Source organism: Rhinichthys klamathensis, unplaced genomic scaffold, assembly GCF_029890125.1.
Source record: "Rhinichthys klamathensis goyatoka isolate OS25496 unplaced genomic scaffold, OSU_Roscu_1.1 h1tg000760l_1, whole genome shotgun sequence".
In the NCBI taxonomy this organism is placed as follows: domain Eukaryota; kingdom Metazoa; phylum Chordata; class Actinopteri; order Cypriniformes; family Leuciscidae; genus Rhinichthys; species Rhinichthys klamathensis.
In genome coordinates, this window is record NW_026607164.1 from 420,336 (window position 1) to 445,264 (window position 24,929).

At 36.8% G+C, this 24,929-nt stretch overlaps 1 protein-coding gene, 1 long non-coding RNA gene and 1 other non-coding gene across 3 annotated transcripts; 1 reads left to right on the forward strand and 2 right to left on the reverse strand.

The window, feature by feature from the left end:
* Positions 1-32: 32 nt before the first annotated feature.
* On the reverse strand, positions 33-8,306 carry LOC130077581 (uncharacterized). The gene is made up of 3 exons (XR_008805785.1): positions 8,195-8,306; positions 3,122-3,220; positions 33-1,006 (listed from the first exon to the last, which is right to left on the reverse strand). It is a non-coding gene; the product is annotated as an uncharacterized LOC130077581 (long non-coding RNA).
* Positions 8,307-15,454: 7,148 nt separating this feature from the next.
* On the reverse strand, positions 15,455-20,640 carry tm4sf5 (transmembrane 4 L six family member 5). Its single transcript, XM_056242863.1, has 5 exons — positions 20,385-20,640; positions 17,580-17,660; positions 16,971-17,113; positions 16,580-16,772; positions 15,455-15,534 (listed from the first exon to the last, which is right to left on the reverse strand). The coding sequence occupies exons 1-5, from the start codon at positions 20,553-20,555 to the stop codon at positions 15,517-15,519; spliced, it is 606 nt and encodes a 201-aa protein (XP_056098838.1). The 5' UTR covers positions 20,556-20,640; the 3' UTR covers positions 15,455-15,516.
* Positions 20,641-23,524: 2,884 nt separating this feature from the next.
* LOC130077589 (U2 spliceosomal RNA) lies at positions 23,525-23,715 on the forward strand. Its single transcript, XR_008805792.1, has one exon. It is a non-coding gene; the product is annotated as a U2 spliceosomal RNA (small nuclear RNA).
* The last annotated feature ends 1,214 nt before the right edge of the window (positions 23,716-24,929 follow it).

Consider the following 24,929-nt stretch of genomic DNA (forward strand, 5'->3'; position numbering starts at 1 on the left):
ACCTGTTATTCAATGACAAACACCTTCGTTCACTCGACTGGTTTTATGCATACAATGAGAAAACCTTTTAAAAATGTTGAAAATGGAAAAACTTTAGAATTATACATTAGTTTTATGTTACATACAGTTCATGAAACAAACACTTTTCAAACAAAATGTGTTTATGACGGGGTCTGTTTCAGAAAGTCCTGAAATCTATACATCAGAAAAATGAACAGATTGTATATACGGGCTAGAAAATGGAACTTGCATAGAAAGCAAAATAAGCTTTAGAGACCTTTCCGTTTGTGTGAAAGAGAAAAACATTCAGTTGCTTTTACAGTACACTGTTTTTATAATCAACGAGGCAAAGCGTGGTTAAATTTGACAGGCAAAATAATCGGTAGACTGCTAAACAGATTCATATCTGGCTCAAACCCCTCAATTGCCTTAAGATAACAGAGTCTCCTCTGATAAAACCAACCAGAAGCATCCAGTTCAGATCGTGAAGATGCATATATAGCAGAGATGGTGGAGGGCAGATGCTACAGGCTAAAAATTAAAAAGCACTTTGTGATCATGTAAACGTTGCCCCTAAAAATGTGTTTCACAATTCCCCCCTTAACCAAATTACACTCAGCTGTACCGTTACTGTTAGAGAACATCAAACACTTATCTTGACATTGTTACAATGCATACAGCTGACGCTCATGAGTGTCCAAACTCCCAGTTCCTACTAATGGCTCGTCCTCCAGTTCCCCTCAAACGCACTCCAATGAGGGATTTAAACTGGATTGGGACGGTAAATCTGGTTTACTTTCAAGGATTCTCCAGGGATCACTTGCAGAAGAAAGTTAGTATGTGGCGTCCACTGCATTGATGTTGCTATCCATCTGGTGCCGAAGCGAGAGCCGAGCCTTGTGGGAAAAATAGGCCTGTGGGCAAGTTGGACTGCTGGCGCTGTCCCCTTCACTGCCCCAGGAGGTGGTGGAGGACAACCGGGGCTTCAGCTCTTCACTTGCTACTACTGAAGACATAAGTAGAAATGAAAAGAAGTTAGAAAAAAATATATATTTCTGCTTGGAACTTAAAGGGATAGTTCACCCAAAATTCTGTCATTAATTTCTCACCCTCATGTCGTTCCAAACCTGTAAGACTTTCGTTCATCGGAACACAAATGAAATCTGAGAGATTTCTGTCCCTCCATTGACAGCTATGCAAATGACACTTTGACGCTTCAAAAGGTTCATAAAGAGATCGTAAAACTAATCCATATGAATTGAGCAGTTTAGTCCAAATTTTCTGAAGAGACATGATAGCTTTATATGATGAACAGATTAAATTAAAGGGTTAGTTCACCCAAAAATGAAAACTCTGTCAGTAATTACTCGCCCTCATGTTGTTCCAACCCCGTAAGACTTTCGTTCATCTTCGGAACACAAATTAAGATATTTTTGATTAAATCTGAGAGCTGGATCACTCCTCCATAGGCTTCTTAAGGGATCGAAACTGGCTGGCCCAAAAGTTATGAAAGACATCGTTAAAATAGTCCGAGTGACTACAGTGGCTCAACCTTAAGTTTATCAAGCGACGAGAATACTTTTTGTGCACAATAAACAAACGAATATAACGAATTTATTTAACTATTCATTTCCTTCTCTGTGGGCCGTGAGATTTCACGTAGTGATATTGCGCAAAGCTTCTGTGTTGCACGTCACACGCAGGCTCACTATTGGCCGACGCTGGTCATGTGTGTGATGCGTGACGTACAACCTCTATGGTACAACCAAGAAGCTTTGCGTACGTGAAATATCATGGCCGTACAGAGAAGGAAAGGAAATGAATAGTTGAATAAAGTCGTTATTTTGTTTGTTTTTTGCACACAAAAAGTATTCTCGTCGCTTGATAAACTTAAGATTGAGCCACTGTAGTCACTCGGACTATTTTAACGATGTCTTTCATAACTTTTGGGCCGGTCGAAGCCTATGGAGGAGTGATCCAGCTCTCAGATATAATCAAAAATATCTTCATTTGTGTTCCGAAGATGAACAAAAGTCTTACGGGGTTAGAACAACATGAGGGTGAGTAATTACTGACAGAATTTTCATTTTTGGGTGAACTAAACCTTTAAGTCTTTTATTCATGTAACATGAACAGAAGCTCAAGCGAACATGCTTCAGCTTCCGTTGATCACAACTGATGTGTGAGTTGATTAATGTTTAGATGTGAATAAAAGCCTAAATTCAATCTGTTCATCTTATAAAGAAAAAATTGGACTAAACCGGTCAATTCATATGGATTCGTTTTACGATCTCTTTATGAACTTTTTTAAGCGTCAAAGTGTCATTTGCATAGCTGTCAATGGAGGGACCGAAATCTCTCAGATTTCATCAAAAAGATCTTCATTTGTGTTACGATGAACGAAAGTCTTACAGGTTTGTAAAGACATGAGGGTGAGTAATTAATGACATAATTGTCATTTTTGGGTGAACTATGATATCCCTTTAACCTTTTCTGCAGAAGTTTATTTCTTCTACAAAAAAGCGACATCGCCATCTACCGGGCATTGGAGGAACTGTATCTCTTGTTTACCCAAACTTGTCAACAAGGCTAATGTAATGTGAGTGCATTAGCAAGTGTTTCATAGGCTTTATCAGATGAGGACATGACTGCAGCCGAAACCAGCACGTCCAGTGTAAGTAGGCTCTGACCATTTAATTTAATTTTTACTGAACATTATTTTATTTCTCCGTTACATTGAAGAGACCTTTTCGGAACTTGAGCTTAAGTCTTGAGTGTTTGTAGGCTTTGTGTCGACTTGGATTTATTGCAACATGAGGTGTTCACTTTTGTTTTTTATCGATTTTAGAAAATAAATGTGATTGCTCTCCTCACAAACCAACTGTTTCTTGTTTTTCACTGGCATCTTAGGTTTTGAATATTTGAGCCTAAAGTCGGTACGAATAATAAAATAAGATTAAAGACATTTACCCAAGTGACACTGGATGGAATTACGGTAACTTGTAATTTTCGCTATGTTTTTACTGTTTTCACTGCTTACATTTTACACAACCAGTTTATCATTTAGCCATCATCAATTACAATTTGGCATTATAAAGTTTGAGAATGTGAAATATCTCACCCGTCTCAGGAGGGCACTGTCTTTTGCACCTCTCCTTGCAGCGTCTGTAGAAGGGGAAGCACTGCAGCATTTTTACACCCATTTCACCAGCAGGGGGCGCTAAAAGACAAGAGAAACACCTGTCAGTCACACCAGTGCTTGCCTGCCGACTTATCTCTATCATTCATAACAACCCAACCTATAGGGTTTCCTTCTAAACCAGCTGGGGGGTCGATTGCCATTTGCCTTTCTTGTAGCCTACTGTACTGTAAAACAGCTTCAGTTTGTTGTGTTTATTAGTTTTCTAAAACTTCCCAGTGACCATGGGTTTTATGCATACCGGTAATCTCATTAGCTACAGCCGTGTGTGTGCATGCATGTAGACTTCAACTCTAATCCCATAAAGCGACGTCATTGGATAGCCTGACCGGAGACATCCGATCTAATAAATCCTTGATTGGGACTTATGCGCCAGGTCAAGTTCCCTGATGGAGACGCCGGGTAGTTTTTGTAACGATATGCAGTTTGTAAATCACTTTTAAAGGGACAGGTCACCCAAAAATGAAAATCACCCCATGATTTACTCGCCCTCAGGCCATCCTATGTGTACGGTATATGACATTCTTATTTCAGACGAACACAATCGGAGTTACGCTAAAACATGTCCTGGCTCTTCCAAGCTTTATAATGGCAGTTTCTGTTTTGAATTTATGCATAAACTCATAAATACAATCTTTTCGACATGACTTGAACTCATGTTTGAAGGGATGCACCCTGCAGTTGTTGAATATGAGAGTTTACAGAGGGTTTGGTTGTATGGCTCAGTTAACTTTTTATCAGAACCTATAGCCAAAGACAAACACATCTCAAGAGTGGCCAATGCATCTCTTATCAGCTTTTTTCCCCTGGTTTTGCATGGCCTTTGGTTTGTAGTATACAGGGTTAATGGTTAATTTGTAATGACTTGGCTTTTACACTTCTTGTATGTGCTCTATGAATTCTGTCTGCTCCAGAAACCAATGTAACATTAGTGGCCGACCTGCATATATATTCTTGGCAAGTTTGCACAACAACAAAAAAGACATGGTGAATGGGATGTGGGATCACAAACTACAACAGAGCTTGTGTAATAGGTCATTGGATTATAGTTGTCAAGCATCCAATGCAATGCAGGGCAGAAGATGTTTTCCATCCAGCTGCATGTCTCTCACACAGAAACTCCATTAACTAGTAGAACGACTGTCACAAAACCATGTCACCACACGCCACAGAAATATGGACGTTTACTGTCATGCATAACTCAACTCTGTTCCCACCCAACCCTCCGCTGTCATTTCAGTGGTGAACTCGTAAAACATTGGAAATCTGTCATGTTTTCGTTCAGCTTGTTAACTTGCCAGAGTATGCTTGAGGACAAAACATGCACAATTCAGATTAAATGCACTTAGCCACTGCTAATGTTTGAGTTCATACAAAATATATATATATATACATTTTGGAAATAAATGGTGTTGAGAATTTTGCAAGTGCTTGGATTAGCTCATTTAATGGTGGAATAATGAATACAGCATCTGTGCACTCAATTCATTATCATTAGCATTTAATTTGATGTTTGATTTGAGTTTCAGCCTTACGATCATTTTGCAGTTTTATATCTTCAGATCTTGATTATTTAAAGAGTCAAAATGATAAGAAAGAATAGTTTTTAATTCAGTTTTTCAGGTTTCAGCTAAATGTCGTCTTTTCGTTATAGGCATAAAGACTGCATATGAAATGATTTGCGTATGGTAAATTATGTCGAAATAACCTCTTCATAGTCTTTTATACTACCTCAGATGGTTTGCATCAAACCCCAAGAACCTCGGAGCGTTTGTGGAGAACATTTTTCTCCAAAATATTTTCCAATACTGACGCTAAACAGCAAAGGTTAATGTTGTTTTTATTAAATGTCCCTTGGTTCCAGTAAAAGCGCACACACAGACACACACATTTCCATTACGTCTTGTGCCAATCATTTGATATGCATTTATCCGCAACAATTCCTCTTTTCTTGTCTCCTCTCAGTCCTTTTCATAACTCGCGCAAAACATAATTCATGCGGAAGGGCACGTCGGGGTAATTTCAGGGTTTTTTCTTAGTTCTTTGTGTGTTCATTTTCTGGCAAAATGCATAAGTGACCAGGCCCAGAAAAATTTGGGGGGGAAAAGTGGGCATAAGAATGGAGGAAATTCTTATTTTTGGAAAGGCTCTTGCCTGGAGACCCAGAAATGACGCAAGACTTGTACAATTTTAAGTTGTTTGCTAGTGATATGGACGTGCACTTGTACTACAAAGCAGATGCAAACACACACACATCCTTATAGGGTGTTTAATCTAGACTTGCGAGCTAACATGACGGCCCTCTCCATGTCATTTACTAAACATTGCGAGCCATGTTTGTGTATGTATGCCTGTGTTTTGTCTCTTATAGGTTAAGCACACTCTGAGGACTGCTGCTTGAAATGGTTTGGGAATCTCTAGTTACGACACTTCATTCCTCTTTACCTCCATCTGAGACTCTTTTCTGAGAACGAGACACTTTATGCACACATCCAATTATACACCCTCAGAAACAAACCAAGGCTGTCAGTCTCATCTCTCATTGATTTACAGCACAACAGCATTTTTCTCGGAATCGCAGAGAATTCCAGAGGTTTATTTGAGTGCCTTTTTTTTTCCATTATTACAACATATTGCCTTTTGGTGGTCCAGTTTAGAAAATCTAGTAACTTTGAAACTACATGTCAGCTAACTCTCATTAGAGTAGACTGATCTGTAAGGTTAGGGTTAGAATAAGTTGACTGCAAAGTTACTATGTCTGTTGGGGAGCATCAAAATAAAGTGTTAGTAGAAGAGACAGTCTACAAATAATAATTAGAGTTTGTTAACATGTCGTTGCAAAGTTACTTACATTCAGAATGTCTATAAAGTGGACCATCGAAATAAAGTGTTATCTGCCTTTTTTCTCAACAAGCTTGTGTGTTCATTAAAGTTTTTTCTCAAGGTTAAAGAAGAAAAGGATGTGCATTCACACTTTATTTAAAATCCCGCCACAGGTTTTACACATATTAATACTGCAATTTAGTTGTACTTTGTACAGATATAAAACTATAAGCTTTAATTGAATAAATTAGGTAATCAATATATACATGTTTAGTATATTTGTGCCAGTATCTAAGAATAATATAATAAGGGGCTGACAGCCCTTTTTTGGCCTCTTAAAAAAATTTATTTTTATTTTTTTATTTGCATGGTTTCATGACGAACCTTCAACATTCATGGAATCTTTCCAGTGCACAAAGGGTTATTTATAGAGGAAAGGGGTTCTTTAGATTTTTGAAATATTTTTCACATATAAGAAATATTTTAAGAACTGATCGCTGAATAATTGGGGAACCAAAAATGGTTGTACAATTGCATTGCTAAGAGGATGAAGGAAAAAGAAAAACCTTTGGAACCTTTATTTTTGGGAGTATTCAATCAATTTAAAAAATAGGCGTTTAGGACTCGATTGAATGCAAATGCTGTGATTTAGGTTCTTGCCATGCAGGATCATCCGATATTTGAGTGAAGGATCTCAAGGATTTTAATTTTATGATTTTGATTTCTGTCAACCCCCACACTCTTAAAAATAAAGGTTCTATATTGCCGTTGATAGTTTCATGAAGAACCTTTAAACATCCTTGGAACCTTTCCATTCCACAAAAGGTTCTTTATTGTGAGAAACGGTTATTAAAATGTTCTTCACAATAATAAAAACATGATTCTTTTTAGAACGTTTCACTAAAAGGTTCTTTGTAGAACCAAAAATGGTTCTTGGCATCACTGCAAAACCCCTCTTTTGGAACCTTTATTTTTAAGAGTGCAGCCCACCCCCGCGTGCCCGCGCACACGCGCTTTCCCATTGAGTATTTTTGTGTGTATGTGCAGTACGTGACGCTCGGCTCGGGCACGCGGTGGTCCACTCGGGCGATGGGGGGTGGGGACTGGGGACTGTGTACAGGCGGAAGCATACCAATTATTAATTATTAAAGAATGTTGACAAAATCTCTAATGATTTCCATATGCTGACATCAAGGCTATTCTTGGTCCAGACGCATCATTCGCTGAAAAGTACGTTACATAAAATCTCAGTGCAAGAGATCAGCCAGAGTTCAGAGGAAAAGTAAATCTCTTAAAGCGAAAAGTAAGATAGGACTACCTGAGCACCTTCTTTGCTGTTAATTAGTGTGCCAAGTGATGAATAAACGTCTAACGAGCAAATATAATGCTGTCTGAATGACGAAGAGTTCGTGGATTGATTTACTGTTTTAATGATGAATTTAACCCTCAGGGAATTCAACCTGTCAGAAGAAGCTATAGGCCTACTGTTAATAAATAAATAGAAAAAAATGCTGTGGTTGCCAAAACTGTCTTGTAAACGATTTATTTTGGTTCCCGTGAATAAAATAGATGATCAAATATAAGTCACGTGATGAACGAATAGACCTATTAAACAAAATTAGACTTGCTTTATACGCAATAATAAACATGGTCAATGCAGTGTTCCCTAAAAAGACAAAACAAAGCAGTACCTAAACAACATAAAATGTAGCACAATGTAGATGAATAATTATTAAAAAAATAAATAAACAGCTTTCATTGTAAAATACAAAGTGACTCATATTTTGTAAACAGACTTTTAAAAATGTTACTGTATAAAGTGTATTCTTGTCGAAAGCAATATATTATTAGGCTTAACTGCACATTACAAGTAGTTTACAGTAAAACTATGGTTATTGTCTGTTAAATGAAATATAGCTAGCCTATTTAAACGAATTAACAGGCCAGGCTTTTACGTAGTTTTTCCTTTAAAATGACAACAATTTGTTTAAGAATTAGCCTGCAGTCCCTGAAGCAAGTTTGACAGTGTATTGTGAGACTGACACTCCCACTTTTGACACACACCTCCAGTGTTTACCCTTATACGACTGCGAATTTACTTTGGAATTTGCACGCTAGTTCGGTGTTTTTAAAATAATGTTAATAAAAAATAACGTAATCAAATGGACTCACCGATTGGTTCTTGCGCGAACTTTGTCACTGTCAAATTCCAAGTGACTTACGATAGTTCTTCAACTCTGACAGTTCACTGGCGATGGCAGAACCCGTTCAGTATGACAACATGGAAAGCTTTAGTTTTGAGCACACTGAACGTTCAGCTTTAAATAGCTTATCTGAGCAGCACGCCCTGCCTCCTCCTCCTCCTCCTCTTTCACTCAGTTTGCTATAGAGTGCTGCCAGGTCTCCAGCAACCCATAGGGAAACATTCTCACTATTCAGGATCGATTCATGAAACTATTTAGAACTTCACACGTGCAAGGACTTGAGTTTCTTGAGTTTTGGCTTTGAGTGTTGCTGGTAAATTGCAAATGCTAAATCTTTTTCAACCACATGCATGATTAATTTAATTAGTGGACATTTAAAGGAATACAAACTCAAATGATAGCAATAGATGGGATTATAGTTGTGTGCTTTCATGCATTCTTAGAAGTCATTGAGAGAATATTCACCTCCCGTCGTTTTTCTCTCTACTGTATACTTTAAATGTTGTAAAACTGCCCACACAGCCATTATGGTGTTTAAGTGTTTAGATGTTTAGTTGGATTTATAATCATTATTAAATTGTTTAGACATTTTTTACAAAAATCTTACATCACAACTCTTGGCCATTTTTATTACTGTTATATATATTTTTTTTTACATATAACTACACCTTTAGACATCAGTGCTCTTAAATTCAGACACCCAGCATCATTGAACACTCCGAATCTATAATTTAAATCACAGTTTAAAACACTTTAAGTGTTAATTTTAACACTATACTTTGGATCATATATGGTCCCAATCTACATGGAAAATTCTCATGAGTTAATAAAAGCTCATCTTTATAAAGAAACGCATGCCAGCAACACCAGCATACCGGGAAATGTGTATTTACGCCCTTATTCGTTTTGACAGTCTGTTTGCGGTTTTTCACCAGTGGAAATTTACAGAGGCCAATTCCAAAGGAGAAACGGATTAGAATTCTGAACAGCAAGTCGGCTGCACAATCTGGGTGGAAGGCCAAGGCCCCCCATTGATGGTCATTAGTATTGTGTGACTTAGTACCAATAGCATTAATCTGTTTGCCACTGATCAGAGAGCAGTCTGAGTTTGTCCTAGCTCTGATGAAGGCGTTGTTTGGAGGCTGACTCAGGAACAGTGTTAAAATGGTAAATAAACCCTGAGATTTTCTTTGAATTCTCATTGTGTAACGTCGGACAGCAGGAAATTGTTTTTGAGTTGTGGTGGATTTTCTTTCCTCGGTTCATTAGCTGAGGTCCGATTTGCACTCTGAACTCAAAATCCCCTTTACAACACACTCCAAAAAAAAAACAAGCAATTAAAATTCTCATTGTTTTTGACTTGGCCCCAAAAAAATGTCTCTCTGAATGAAGCCAATTTTATGTTCCATGTTTAACTCTCTCTCTCTCTCTCTCTCTCTCTCTCTCTCTCTCTCTCTCTCTCTCTCTCTCTCTCTCTCTCTCTCTCTCTCTCTCTCTCTCTCTCTCTCTCTCTCTCTCCTCGTCTCACCTGTTTCTCCTGTTTAACTCCTCCCCTTTTTGCCTAACTTTGACAAGGAAGGTGCGTGAAGAAGAATTCTGCAGATCTGAACTAAAGCATTTTCAATGAGTGACACACATAAGCATTCAAAGTATGCGCACATCAAAAAAAAAAAAACCTTAGGCAGGTGCGCGATCAAATAAAGCACTAGATTAGAGTAAACAAAAATGGGCACACTGCCATTGCTGCTTCCAAAAATCAATTTATTAAAATCTGCAACGTTTCGACCCGACACAGTGAATTGTGAGCCAGTGTCTGAAAGAGTTGGATAAATCACTAGTTTTCATTTTAAGCTTTTACAGATCCAAATGAAAACTGATCTCAGACCTGCATGGAAGGTTTTAACAAAATGAGAATTTAAATAATTTATTTTTGGCTCATGACTCTCTCCTTCCTCACTTTTAAAAGCAAATATACTTTCATAAGTTTGTTAAAATGGTTGTTCAATTGAAAAAGGGCGTCAAGCACCTGCACACATTGGCTTATGCATCCTAAACCCTTTGAAAACCTTGGTCCCGCAAGTAAAGAACAATGGGATTTGACTGATACCTCATGAATGATTCTTTGGCCTTCATGCTGTATAATGAAACGGTGTTGTTGAGGTCATATCACAGGCTAGGAATAGCAACTGTGCAAACTATCACAGAAGTGAGATGAAACAATCAAGGTCATAATTACAGACAGTGCATTACATCATGCATACATGGGGCAAGGAAAGAAACTGTTTCTGCTTATGTTAATTATTAATTCTGTTCAATTAATTATGGATTACAACTTTTTACATTCGATACTTATAATCTGTTAGTTGCTGAAAGCATGCAAGGCTGTTATTTTCTATAATTCAGTATAAATAATTAAGATTCATTATTAATGGCATTATTAATGAAAAATGCCGTATGTGCCATATAATAACTATTATGTCAAGTTTTCCACGAATACAGCTGTGTATGTTGATTGATGGAGTGCTTTGGTTTTGCTTCACCAAATTCACATAAGCTTTAAACACTTTTTAATGGATTATCTGTAACAAGAGCACCATATTTCTAATCAGTGATTGTGTGATTACAGATGTTTTTTGTTGCTCCAATCACGTGGATTTATGGTTTTTCCCCCTTTGTTATTGATGGTTTAGCCAAATCTAATCAACTCTCGTAGTTTTGTGTGGCATTGAGAGAAGATTAATTGCTTAGATCAATGCCATCATCAGCTGTAGAACAGGAATAGAGCAACAAGATGTATCTTTATTCAGTGGAAAGAATCACTGATAGATACTCACTTTCAAAATACCATGATGGGTAAATAAGCTATGCCTATAGTAAAGAAAAAACATTGTGCTTGAGTTTTGTAGGAAAGCACAAGCATTTAAAGGAGAATGCTTGTTTTCATGATAATCGAATGTAAAGAGTTTTATCTCTAAAAACTGTTTAGCGTATAACGCTAGTAATGGGGGCATTTAATAAGTAAAAAGAAATCGCTAGTTTATACCACTAACAAGGCTCAAAATAGCCCCACACTAACACGGTAACATAATGAGGATCCCTACATGCAAAACGAAGCATTGAGAACTTTGTAAGTGTACAGACCGTTTAATAAGAAGATAAAGATAAAGACAGTCCACTTCGTGTATACAGACAGGAGCCATCTTTGGAAAACAGTCTCGACTAATCAAACCACGAACGACGTGCTAAGTGAGCTGAACTGTATGAAGTTCAGTGAACTTCTGAACTGTATGAATGGCGTTCGTGGTTTGATTAGTCGAGACTGTTTTCCAAAGATGGCTCCTGTCTGTATACACGAAGTGGACTGTCTTTATCTTTATCTTCTTATTAAACGGTCTGTACACTTACAAAGTTCTCAATGCTTCGTTTTGCATGTAGGGATCCTCATTATGTTACTGTGTTCGTGTGGGGCTATTTTGAGTCTTGTTAGTGGTATAAACTAGCGATTTCTTTTTACTTATTAAATGCCCCCATTACTAGCGTTATACGCTAAACAGTTTTTAGAGATAAAACTCTTTACATTCGATTATCATGAAAACAAATCTCAGAGAACGGTTGACTAGGTACCAATGTTTTATTAGACCAAAGGTTCATTTTGCGCCGGAGTTCTCCTTTAACAAAAGTGTGAATATAACAGAATGACAAAAACCTGCAGAAACCTAAAAACAAATGAAATGCCTGACTGTTGTCTTTGAGTTGGCACATTCACACTCTCAGAGGAAGATTAGTGATTTCATGAGTATTTACTCTCTCCTGCAGAGCTTACGCACATGTTTTTGCCTATATCGCGTAGCCGGACCTTCAGACTGACGACGGCAGAAGGTCTGGACTCCATCGCAGCTTTCATTGGCCAAGGGGCCAGAGGCCGTCTGACTGACACGTAAAGCAACCAATCACAGTTTTAGTTGTTCCGCGTCATGTTTAGAGGCGTGAAAATTGAACGTCTATGTCCCTAACACAGTGTGTAAACCTCTTGGACGTGTTTTAAAGAGTCTATGCTGTGAACTTTACATACTTCACATACTTTTGAAAAACCAGCGTTTAGTTGATCCTGCGCTCATTGTCACTACTTGTAAACACGACGGCGTTCTTCTTCCATGAGGGGGTTTGGCTTCCCGGCATCTATGTTTCCAGGTGGACCGTTAAGAACACGACGCACACGTCTCCCAGACATCCTGAAGAATTCAACCAATCAGATGACGACTTTGAAACTCCTGAAGTGTTTCTAGTTTTGTGTGGCTTATGCATTCAGCCAACGGTCCGTGGGCGTGACGTCTGAGGCTGAGAGCTGCTGCACGCCTTCAGTGCACAGTATATCTGCCCTAATCCAGCTCAGATCGCTTTTGACCAGTTCTCCCACCCTGTTCTCAACTAAAATATCCCCTCCCCAAAACTGCCCCTCCAATTTTTTCTTTGCATGTCAACAATCCACCTCCCCTCCACACACTATTCCCTGGGGCGTGTGGGAGCTCACAAGTCAGCGTCAAATTCCTAAATTCACATATCCAATAACACAGAAGTTACTTGTCATTTTAGTTAATGAGTCATACTGAGAAAAACATGCATTGACTTGAAGCTGTTGATCCATCAGGATTGCAATCCAAGTTTGTGCATGTATGTTGCATTCTTGGAGACATACTAAGACAAATCCTCTTTAATGTCATCAGGATTATTAATGGAAATACGATTTAATAAACATAATGCTGTCTGACTTGTAACTTTTAATACATCAATACATCATAAATTCTTCTTCCAAAACATGTTTTTGTCCTACCCTGATTCACTATGGTACGCCTATTATAATTGTTCATATTTTAGGCCATGTCGGGATGGTTTTAGTGGGAAATTGTGTACATATGTCACTCGTCCGTGTGTCTTTGTCACATCCGTAAATGGAGAGAATAGCTCCGGCCACTTTGACGCGTGTCTGGTGTGAGAGTGGCAGAGGTTATTTTCACAACGAGTGAGAAAAGTTGACATGGAGCGATTAAATCTCAAACCTCCAGAGAAGAGCTCGAAGAATCATAAAACAAGAATCAACATTGGCTTGGCTTTTCGGAGATGAAGAACTGAAGGATTTTAAATGTTGCAAAATTGACGCAGAGATGATGGTGTTTTTAATACTCAACAGTTTAGTTAAGTATTTTATTAAAGAAATAAATAGCCATATAGCTCTCTAACAGAGTTCATTATAAAGCATTATCTATTGTGAAGGCTCATTTCATTATGGTTGTTGTATCGCTGTGCTGGAATTGATTTTCAATGAAGTAGCGTGTGTATTAATGGGTAAAGATACAGTAACGTCTTCAGGTAGTCAGCTTGAGATCCTTTCCATCTATACTGGTTATATCTCTTTAACCTATAGTGAATGTTTTATGAGCAGTTTAATCATATTCATCCGCACACTCACACAGAGACGAAGCACAACCAAAACAATGTTCTTCCGCAAAATGCATGCAGTTTTGTTTTTAACCGCAGAGGGACAAAAGTTACATAGTGTACTTTATTGAATTCCATAAAATCGGTTCACAAGCTCTGATCCAGCGCTTTTCTGGTCTGTTGCCTTCTGCTATTGTCTGGACCCATTGGTGAGGTTGATGAGTGTTTTGTGTCTGTTCTCTGTGTCTAATTGGTGGACGGTCATTGAATTAGTCTGGATGGGTCCGCAACAAAGCTTTTTTAGAACAACCGCTTCTTTCCCTTTTTTGTCTAATTATATGTGGCAAAAATGTCATGCAGTTATTATAGGGCTGTGTCTGAGTGTGTGCGCGCGTGTGTGTGTGTGTGTGTGTGTGTGTGTGTTTACATGCATGATCTCTGTGGCCATAAGAACAGAACATCCTTTCCTGGAACACTCTCTCTGGTTTGAACAAGTTAATAAGCTGACGTAGTAATATAGGACATGCTGTTGCCTCTCCCCTTTTGTGGCTGAGGCATGTATAGTATGTTTACATCGATCAGTTGGCTTGGTCATGGGTTTCGAATCTGTAAGTTAGTTTTGAGATTCTCCAGCCTTTATCCTATCTTGGGCTTCGAATGAGTGTTTGTTGCAGCGGAGTGAAGGATTGCTGAGGTTACAACGTGAGCACAGGGTCTATAGACTTTATATTCATATGCAAATAACAGTAGACATTGCTGAGCGCTGTGAAAGAATCGCACGCTCTTTTGGAGAATGGACACACATTCCCTGGTTTCAATGTATGAATGTTGTCTCAGCTGCAAATCTGGCCTTCACCAACAGGGGGTTTGACCCACTGTGCTGCGAGATCCGGTTTGATCCGGTGTCACAATAGTTGTTACAACAGTGAAAGCAGTGATTTTAAAGAATATATAGAGAATGGCACAGATGTTGAGATGGAAAGCTAAATTGAACATGTTGGCTTTATCAGCCAAAACATGCTGTCAGAGTCTCAACCCAAATGCAATGGAAACAAACTTGATGCCCCCTGCCAAATATACCAGAAAAAGAAAACACTCATGGGTATTTCTGTAACCTGTAAAGGAAATCTTATTCTCATGCAATCTGATGCCAAGTCTAAAGATAGACATTGCTTATTTTAAGTTAATAATTTATGCCATTGCCACCAAACTAAGTTGTATGGCTCATGAGAGAAGCAACATTTCAGCAAATTATGTTTATTGTGAAAGGCAGTTGCTTTGGATCATTAATAGGACCTGATTTTTTTCCACATAATTTCTATCAAAATCATAGTTTTGAGCTTGATATTTTAAATACAAAAGGTTACATGGGTCAAAAACAACCAAACCAATCAAAATTGCTCATTTCAACACCATAAATAGAGAAAATAATCCATTTAAAAGAGACATCAGTGGCAGTCATACTGGCTTTCATTCAGTAAAAGATGCCATTAAACAAATATTTAAAATATTAAATATTTTAATATACCGACTTTATGTTGTTCTATTTGGAGATTCAGTGTGAAATTATGAAATGCAATAAAAATATATATTGCAAATGTTAATGTAGGTGCGATTAATTACAGAATTTGTTTTTTTTAATTGATTGACAAATATAATTTACTGATACAATACTAGAAAATACAGAATAAAGTAAAAATAAGGTTACATTTACACACACAACCCTTTTTAGTGATGCTTATTGCATTATTTATAAGCAGTCTGTGTGAAAGCTGTTATTCCAGATCAAATCGTTGTTTTATTTATTGTTGTTGTTGTTGTTGTTGTTGTTGTTATTTCCCTCCTCAGCAGATCTCACAGACCTCCTTCATCCTGTTGTACAGAGAAAAGAGATCAGTCTCAAAGCCCAATATATGAAAATGACATCTAATTATTTCAGTGTTGAAGAGGTCATTATTTCAAAGGTCTTAAAGGTTTACAGTTTGGATTTGTTTTAGTTTTAGTTTTTTTTTATTGACCTCAAAGACTAAAATGGTAACCGGTTGTAAGCAGTGTTGGGGGGAACACGAGTTATGTAATCAGATTACTTTTTTCAAGTCATTACTCAAACTTGATATTATCTGAGTTACTTTTTCAAATGAGTAATGCAAGTTACTTTGTTTTCCTATGTATGCTGACAGCTCTCCTGTCCTCGTGTTGAGTGAAATCATGAGTAAAATAAGTAAGAAATAAGTAAGTAAAAAAATAAGTAAGAGAGGCGTTTTGAACATGATGGTGTGGTAGACTAAATGTGAGCATTTACTCATCTCACTTGCATAAAAAAAAATTCAGTATTCCTCAAAATGAATAAAAACAGTGAAGTGCACACTCAGAATATTACACAAACGCAATAATTAAATGCAATAATTAAATATATTGAATGAAACATATACTTTATGAATTTAATCTCACTTTAATGTCTTTGCCGCTGATATTCGATTATCCAATTCAACCATAATAAACAAAAATGATTTTAGATAAACAACACGTGTTTATTTTTTGTTTTCATTTATGAATTTTCAACCTGAGTTTTTACTTTTGTCGTGAAAGCCCCTTTACATTTGCCAAAAATATAACTTTTGTTACTTTTTCTCATCACCAGCCCAGTTGAGAAAACGTAATTCAAAAGTAACGTGACATATTACTTTCCTAAAAAGTAACAAAAAAAATGTGTTACTTTTAAGGGAGTAACACAATATTGTAACGTATTCAATTTAAAAGTAACTTTCCCCAACACTGTTATAATAATTCCTGTAAAAAAAATAGTGTTTCTCTACATGTCAATGTAGTTTTTGCTCAAGAAATTAAATTCCGTTTAACTTTTTTTTTTTTTGTATGTTAATGTAAATGCTTTTTTAAATGTTTCTGTAAGATATACCGATTTTCTTTTTCGGCAGTCTCCACAGAAGCAGCCCACACATCCGTTCACGACCTGAATGACACAGAGTATCATCTGTAGCAGAGCCAGACCCAACAGTATGGAGAACAGCACAATGTGCCAGAGAACCACATTCTCAGGAAAGACACAATCGGACCATCTAGTCTTATCCACCAGGTAACTAGTGCTGTTCCTGTTCCAGCGAGACAGAAAGAAGAGAGAAGGAGCTTTAGATGAAGGGCCTCATCTAGTGGACACACAATCAACTGCAATTTTCCCTTGAGTGACTTTAATTTACATTAAACCTGCTGACTGTAGTATTATCCATATTAATATCCATATTAACAACTGAAGTAACTCTGCATTGCATTCGTTTGATTTTTGTTCTTACTCTGATTTATCCTCAAAGGGATATTCCCATTTCTCGTTCATCACTTTGCATTTTGGCCCAACAGCCAGCGCTGCAATGGCAACACAACCACAGTAGACCGACCCAATAACGCCAAATACAGACGAGAAAACAGAATTCAGCATCTGTGCAAAACAAAAACAGCATGATATAGTGAACAATCAAAATAGCCTTATTATGCTGGAAATATTTTTACATTGTACATCTCCTCTATAGTGAGTTTCTTGTTGTGAATGATAGTCAAGTCAAGTCACCTTTATTTTTTACTATAGCCTATATTGTTTCAAAGCAGCTTTACAGTAATAAAAGGAAAATAATGCAACAATAATGAAAATAATGCAACAAAGTTTGTTTTTAGAAGAAAATCGCGTCATAGTCCAGCTTAAGTTCAGTGATGGTTCATTTTTGTTGTGAAAAAGTTATTAATTTAGTTCATTTATATATATATATAGGCCTATATATATATAGCCACTCTGGAGAAAAACATGATGTCATTGTCCAGCTCAGTTCAGGTCTCATATAATGGTGTCAATGCAGGCAGATCAATAATATTAATGAATATGTGATAGTGATTTTACATATTTTACTCACACGGCAACGGTTTCCACAGCAACCAGCCCCACAGCAACCTTTGCCCCCGGCTCTGATGGCTGAGCAGCTTGGACACAACATCTGATGAATGAAAGTGAGCGGAAATGTACTTATCATTAACTGTGATGTCAAGGTCAGAAGATTCGCTGCAAAGCAGTTTAAATAATGTTTGTATCAAATACTTAATGAAACTCATCATCAGCTCATTCTGGCTTAAATATAATATATGTAATATATATATATATATTGAGGTGACCTTACTCAAGAAAGTACACTGTTGTCTAATCATTGTCTAATTAAAATCTAAATACGTATTATGTTTCTTTGAAATAAGTATACTTAAAGAACCTTTACCATGCATTGAATAGAAAAGGGTTCTTCTGATTATTAAAATCTTAAAAGAAAAGGTCACAGGATCATGCTATGTGCAAGTACAGAAAACGTGGAGTGCCTGTTCTCACGTAAATGCGTCTTTATAGCACGCATTTTGTATTATCGTGACGTGCAATTTATGCGAAAATGAGTTTTTACGTGCACATGATACGCAGTTTTCGCGTGCATTTGATACGCAGTTCATTTGCGTGTAGTACACACGCACCCCACACCACTACTAAACCTACCCTAACCAACCCATGCGTATCCTATGCACGTAAAAACTCATTTTCGCGTATAAATTACACGATAAACACACTGCGTGCTATAGAGACGCATTTAGTGTGATCGGGTTGCTAATTTAGTGCATTTTGGGGGACAATTAAACTCTTAAAAATAAATGTTCCAAAATGGGGTTTTCACAGCGATGTCATAGAAGAGGAATTTGGGGTGGACAGTTTTAAAGGGGACAGTACACCCCGAAATAAAAATCTGTCATCATTTACTCACCCGCCACCATTGACTTCCATAGTATGAAATCTGGTTTAGGTTCAATAGGGCCCAGCAACTGTTTGGTTACCATCATTCTTCAAAATGTCTTCTTTTGTGTTCAACAGAACAAATAAACGTATGGAAGCTTGTTTCCGCCACAGAATGAAAAACAAAAAAGGTAATTGCGCCTTTTTATCCCACAATTCTGACTTTTTTTCTCACAATTGCTAGTTTACATCTTGCAATTCTGACTTTATTCAGAATTGCGAGATATAAAGTCAGAATTGCGTGATATACAATCGCAATTGCGTGTTATAAAGTCAGAATTGCGAGATATAAAGTCAGAATTGATTGATATAAAGTCGCAATTGCGTGATATAAAGTCGCAATTGCGTGATATAAAGTCAGAATTGCGAGATATAAAGTCAGAATTGATTGATATAAAGTCGCAATTGCGTGATATAAAGTCGCAATTGCGTGATATAAAGTCTCAGTTGCGTGATATACAATCGCAATTGCGTGTTATAAAGTCAGAATTGCGAGATATAAAGTCAGAATTGATTGATATAAAGTCGCAATTGCGTGATATAAAGTCGCAGTTGCGTGATATAAAGTCGCAATTGCGTGTTGTAAAGTCAGAATTGTGAGATATAAACTATTCTGAGGGGAAAAAAGTTAGTCATTTTTTCCCTTAGAATTGGACTGATAACTCGCAATTGCGAGTTTATATCTCACAATTCTGAGAAAAGATGTCAGAATTTTCGAGACATAAACTCGCAATTATGTGTTATAAAGTCAGAATTGCGAGATGTAAACTCACAATTGTGAGAAAAAAAGTCAGAATTGTGAGATAAAAAGTTGCAATTCTGTCTTTTTTTCTCGCAATTGCGACTTTATTTCTCATAATTGCGACTATATATCTCGCAATTGCGACTTTATTTCTCAGAATTGCGACTTTATTTCTCAGAATTGCGACTTTGTATCTCGCAATTGCGACTTTATTTCTCAGAATTGCGACTTTATATCTCGCAATTGCGACTTTATTTCTCACAATTCTGACTTCATATCTCACAATTGTGAGATAAAAAGTCACAATTTTTTTTATTTTATTTTTTTTATTCAGTGGCGGAAACAAGCTTCCAAACGCATACAGCTTTAGATAAATAATAACAGAATCTTTATTTTTGGATGAACTGTCCCTTTAAGAACTATTCACCCAAAATTGCTCTTCTATGACATCGCTGAGAAAACTACATTTTGGAATCTTTATTTTTAAGAGTTTAAGCGTTTTCTCACGCCAAAATGCATCAAACTCAGTCCAATTTTTCTGTAACATTTCTATTTGCACATATAGCATGATTCAATGCAATTATTGCTTGATTGATGTGAACAACAGAGTATGTAACTGTACTCAGGATTAATCCATTATGGTCATATCCAGGATGTTACAATGTCAATAAACCAATTTTTCAGGGTGTGAGCAGTGAAGCTCTGCATGCGTAATGGCCCCTTGTTTCTAATAATAGCACTTTCTCGCCACATCCTTGTTCCTCAAATCGAAGGTTCCCTTATTCAGATACACTCCCCTAACTACAGTGCAGTTTCTTATAACAACACACAAATTATTCAACAATTCTATTTCTCTTTATCGATCGTTATGCCATATCATATTCAATAAAGAAAATGCCACATACGCACAGAGGCCTGTAGTCAGCGTGTTTGATGTATCATGTTTAAAACATAGGTTGGAATTTAGGTTGAGTGGGACACATTTTACCATTGAGATGACTGGGAAAAAGTGTCCCAATCAACCTAAACTCACCATAAGTCAGTTCTATTCATTTGACTAAATTCCTAATTTGTATTCTCAGGGGAAAAAAGCCAAGTTCAAACAACCCATGAATGATATGACCATCAAATCCAGAAAGGCTGAATACTCACAAATAGTCCTCCACCAAGAACACCTCCCATAAGCCAGACCTGCAGGGAAATCTGTCCCGATTCCAGCTTTTCCCCATTAGGGAAGAATAAAAGTAAATTGGCCACTATACACAAAAAAGCCGAGGGTAGAAGTATTAGCCCCACCAACCGCGCGCACTTTCCAGTACACATTGTGATGAATCTGTATTAAAAATCAAAATCAAGAGAAATTGTCGAAGGTTTTTTTGTCCTCAGCGCGACACAGACTCTGACTGATACCACCGAATGCCCTTTGAGACTTGACAATATTTACAGTGCTTTTATCAGTGCCATTTATGGTCTGTTAGCACAAAAGTGGGCAGTGGATGACGTTTCTGATTTATTGATCATTACTGTCTAACGTGATAAGTGGCTTGGTTGATCAATATGAGGACAAGAGTTACAGTAAAGCCATGACAGAACAACAAGGCCCTGTTTTACAGCCTATTTCATAATATCTTGTGTTACAAATGGCAAATATATGATCACATTTATTGAGCTATTGTAAGGCCAGTGATATTTCTACTTCTAACGTAATTTCTCCTTCATTCATTCTTTACTGATGTATAAAAGCATGATTAAAACGCTTAAATAAACAAATTAACTGTTTGTTGAACCACCCCATCACAAGTTTCTGATCCGCTAGGCTAATTCAAAATGTGCATAAAAACAGGGTGATGGAAATATAGCTTATGTTATGGTAAATGAATGAAGCCCCGCTCCTTTTCAGCGCTGCACTCGTCGTGTTCTGTCTTCCGGTTTGTATTTCTTACGGATTTAGGAATGAACTTTGAATAAATAATGAATACATTTGTTATGAGATCCGCTTCAAACATTATGCTCATGATAACATTCGTTAACTCTAATAAGTAGCCTAAATCTGCTTCGCCAGCTAATTAGGGGAGCGCGGGGCTAGTTGTAACACACTTGTTTTAAATACTTCCACACATGCTACCATGATGAAACTTGGTGTATTTACTAGTTGCCATTTCAAAACTATATAGAGAAATAATTGCGCCAAAATTTAGAAATCTTTGTAAGATATTACTGAACATTGCGTTACAATGTGCCCCTAAATATGCTATATATTCTATGAATTCTATTGAGAAAACATGAGAAACATGTAAATAAAGACTGAGAGTCAATGTTCAGAAATTATTAATTATTATTTTGTTTTGAACTATGCTGTAGTGTAGGCTATAGCCTAGCTGTATAGCTCAAATTTGTTTATTTTTAATTATTAAAAAATGCCATTATTTTATATGAAAAATTTAATAATTGTATTTTATTAAGAAAATATTTTGGTTTGACTTGTATATTTTTTTTGATTAGATCAGATAGCATTTTAAGCTGTCATATGGTGATGTTACAATGCCACATGGGGCATGTTGTCACATTTCACTTCCATTCTTTCAGGGTAAATCAAGAAAAAAGTATACACTGTATTAATAAAAAAAACATATAAAATAATTGTACTAGACATGTGGGAAATTAATGTGGGAAAAAATAAATACTCTAAACCCTAAGTAGATTTACACAATCTGAGAAAGTCAAAAAGTGTTACATTGTGAGCAAATTACAAACAAACAAAGAGCGTTACATCTCTCCCCTACTCTTCGACAGTGATGCCATAGAAATATACAGAGATATACAGAGCAACCGCAAAAAGTTCAGAGACAAAATTCTAAGATGGCTGAAGACGCATAAGGTCTATTGACAAATCGTTAGCGAGAGCAAACATCGACATGTTTATTTTACAATAATATATTTTGATTCTACATTTTTATTCTGGGCCGGTTAATTGATGCATAATATAATTTTTAATAACATAACAGTAGGCTACACCAATCTTTTGGGTTCTAAAGTTAGTGAAAAGTGGAAATATTTGACCCATCTGGTCGCGTTACATATCACGTAAATCTGTAACACGTCATTATGGGGCGCACTTGAGCAGCGGTCGCGTGAGGTTTGGCGTTTAGTTTAACAATTGTTACAGCTCGGGATGGAAGCAAGGTGAGTAATTTAAAACATTTTGTTTAACATTAATCGAGAGTCAAATGTTATTTTACATGTTTTGTCAAAGTTGTCAATCGGTTGTTTTGGCGTTGTTGTTTGAATTCCACGTAACGCTATCCAGTTAACGGGCCTATGTTAACTGGATAGCGTTACATGTGGAATTCAACACATAATACACGTTGTTTCAACTTTTAAAACGTAACGTTATGCATTTACATCGGGATGCTGTCTTAATTATTGTGTTATCTGAGATAAAATATATGGGTTGATGTATAAGTTATATGACGTAGCCTGCGGGTCCTCCTATTATAATAATTAATAGTGTCGATGATTAGGTTCATAATTTTGTGCGAGGAAAACATACATTTGAGTACTTTTCTGAATATTCTGACTTGAAATTGTAAAAGTTCCTGATGGGGCTGGTTGGTTGTCTGCATGCGAGATGCCATGTTTATTGATGTGGAACGATGTGTCTTGCTGTTTATTGTCAGAAAAAAAGTCACGATGTCTATTGTTCTTTAGTTAGTTATAGTGTTGTGTACAAATGTATTTCCCTTTCAAAGTATTATTAATATTATTATTTGCATGTGTTCATCATAGACTGTAATGTGTTTATACATGAGTTTCTACGTGTCAATGTGGAGCTGTTGGGAAGGCAGTTGCATTTCTTCATTTGTCCACTGGGGGCAGACCCTCACCGCATTTAAAGGCAATATTTTACATTAACTTGATAGATTCTGTGTATTTTACCTGTGCTGTCATGTCTTAAATTAAGCTTTTTTTTCATCTCAATTTGATACGTTTGCCTTTCTTTTTTATAAAACTCCGGGAATTATCCATTATCGAAGCGCGCAAGGATCCAGGTTTCTGGTTGGAGAACTAGTACCTCATTAGCATGTCCGCTCGTCCTTGTCAGGCTTCATTGAAGAAAGTAACCATCATTCTTTTTTTAACTACGTGATATAAACCAGTGTTTATATGATAACTGTGTAAGCTTTATAATATTAAGGACACAAAAGCTTTTAGAATTTAAATAAATAAAGTCTCACCGTCGTCATGTTTGCTATTTCCAAGAATCAGTTCGCTACTGCAAACCTATTGTGGGTATCGCTTCTCGGCCTTTTGGCTAAGATCAAGTGTAGTATCTGTTCTTATCAGTTTAATATCTGATACGTGCCCTACCCGGGCACCATATATTAAATTGATTTTTGGATCAGGGAGATGGAATAGGGGCTTGCTCCGTCCACTCCACGCATCGACCCGGTATTGCAGTACCTCCGGGAACGGTGCACCCCCTAATATGGTTAAAAACAGATGTCGGTGTTGTCTTATGCATGTTTTAGCTATAATATTGTAGGTATGTTAGCGCAGCATAATTAATAGATACTATGGAGTGTTCCAAGCTTGAGTTATTTGTGTAATGACTGTGAAAACGAGTCACTATGTCGAAGAAGTCGAATCGTCACATGCTGGATCTTACTGTTTTCAATTTCAGCGTATATGTATTGTAATAATATTGTATGTTAGCACTTCGCAAGATATTAGAATCGCTTTGAATAAAGTGTCTGCTAAAATGAGTGTATTTGTCGTACGAACGGACACTATTAGATTTCCTCGAAGTAGGTTATGCTTTTTTCAGTGGCACCAGGAAGAGACGTCTGCTTGTCACGTGCTTCTGCAAGCGAGGCCTTTAAAGGGACAGTTCACCCAAAAAAAATCGGTCATGTTTGTTGGGAAGTTCAGGTTTTTTCATTATACTTTGAAGTTAGTGAATGCACACAATACACAGATCAGTTGTAGTTCAATGTATGTGAATTTATATGATGATGGACAAAGCTGAGCTACAATCACTTCATGTAGAACTGTCAGTCTGACTTCACAAAAATCAGACTAGTACAAATTCAGACTTACAGGATTAATTCACCCAAAAATATAAAATTCTGTCATTAATAACTCATCCTCATGTCGTTCCAAACACTTAAGACTTTCGTTCATCTTCAGAACACAAATGAAGATCTTTTGATGAAATCTGAGAGATTTCTGTCCCTCCATTGACAGCTATGCAACTACCACTTTGACTTTTCAAAAAGTTCATAGAGATTGTAAAACTAATCCATATGAACTGAGTGGTTTAGTCCAAATTTTCTCAAGAGACTTGATAGCTTTATATGATGAACAGACTGAATTTAGACTTTTATTCGCATATCTTATATCAAAAAATGTTGTGCTCAGATTCTGAAGATGAACAAAAGTCTTGCGTGTTTGGAAGGACATGAGGATGAGTAATTAATGACAGAATTTGTTTTAACCCTTTAAGAGAATGATTCAAATTTATGCACTGGTGCTTCGTTAGTTTTTGCATTATTGCCTCTGGCATTTTTAGTCAAGTCACCTTAATTTATATAGCGCTTTTAAAAATATAGATGGTTTTAAAGCAGCTTTACAGTGATAATAGGCAATTAAAGTAACAGAGATTGTTTTGGCTTTACAGCAGCTCCAAAAACGCCAATA

Excerpts from the sequence above, each read along its gene's own strand:
- tm4sf5 (XM_056242863.1), bottom strand. The coding sequence starts at position 20,555 with ATGTGTACTGGAAAGTGCGCGCGGTTGGTGGGGCTAATACTTCTACCC. Across the intron at positions 17,661-20,384 it reads TTCTTGGTGGAGGACTATTT|ATGTTGTGTCCAAGCTGCTC; the intron begins GTGAGTATTCAG and ends TTCATTCATCAG. Across the intron at positions 17,114-17,579 it reads GCTGTGGAAACCGTTGCCGT|ATGCTGAATTCTGTTTTCTC; the intron begins GTGAGTAAAATA and ends TGTTTTGCACAG.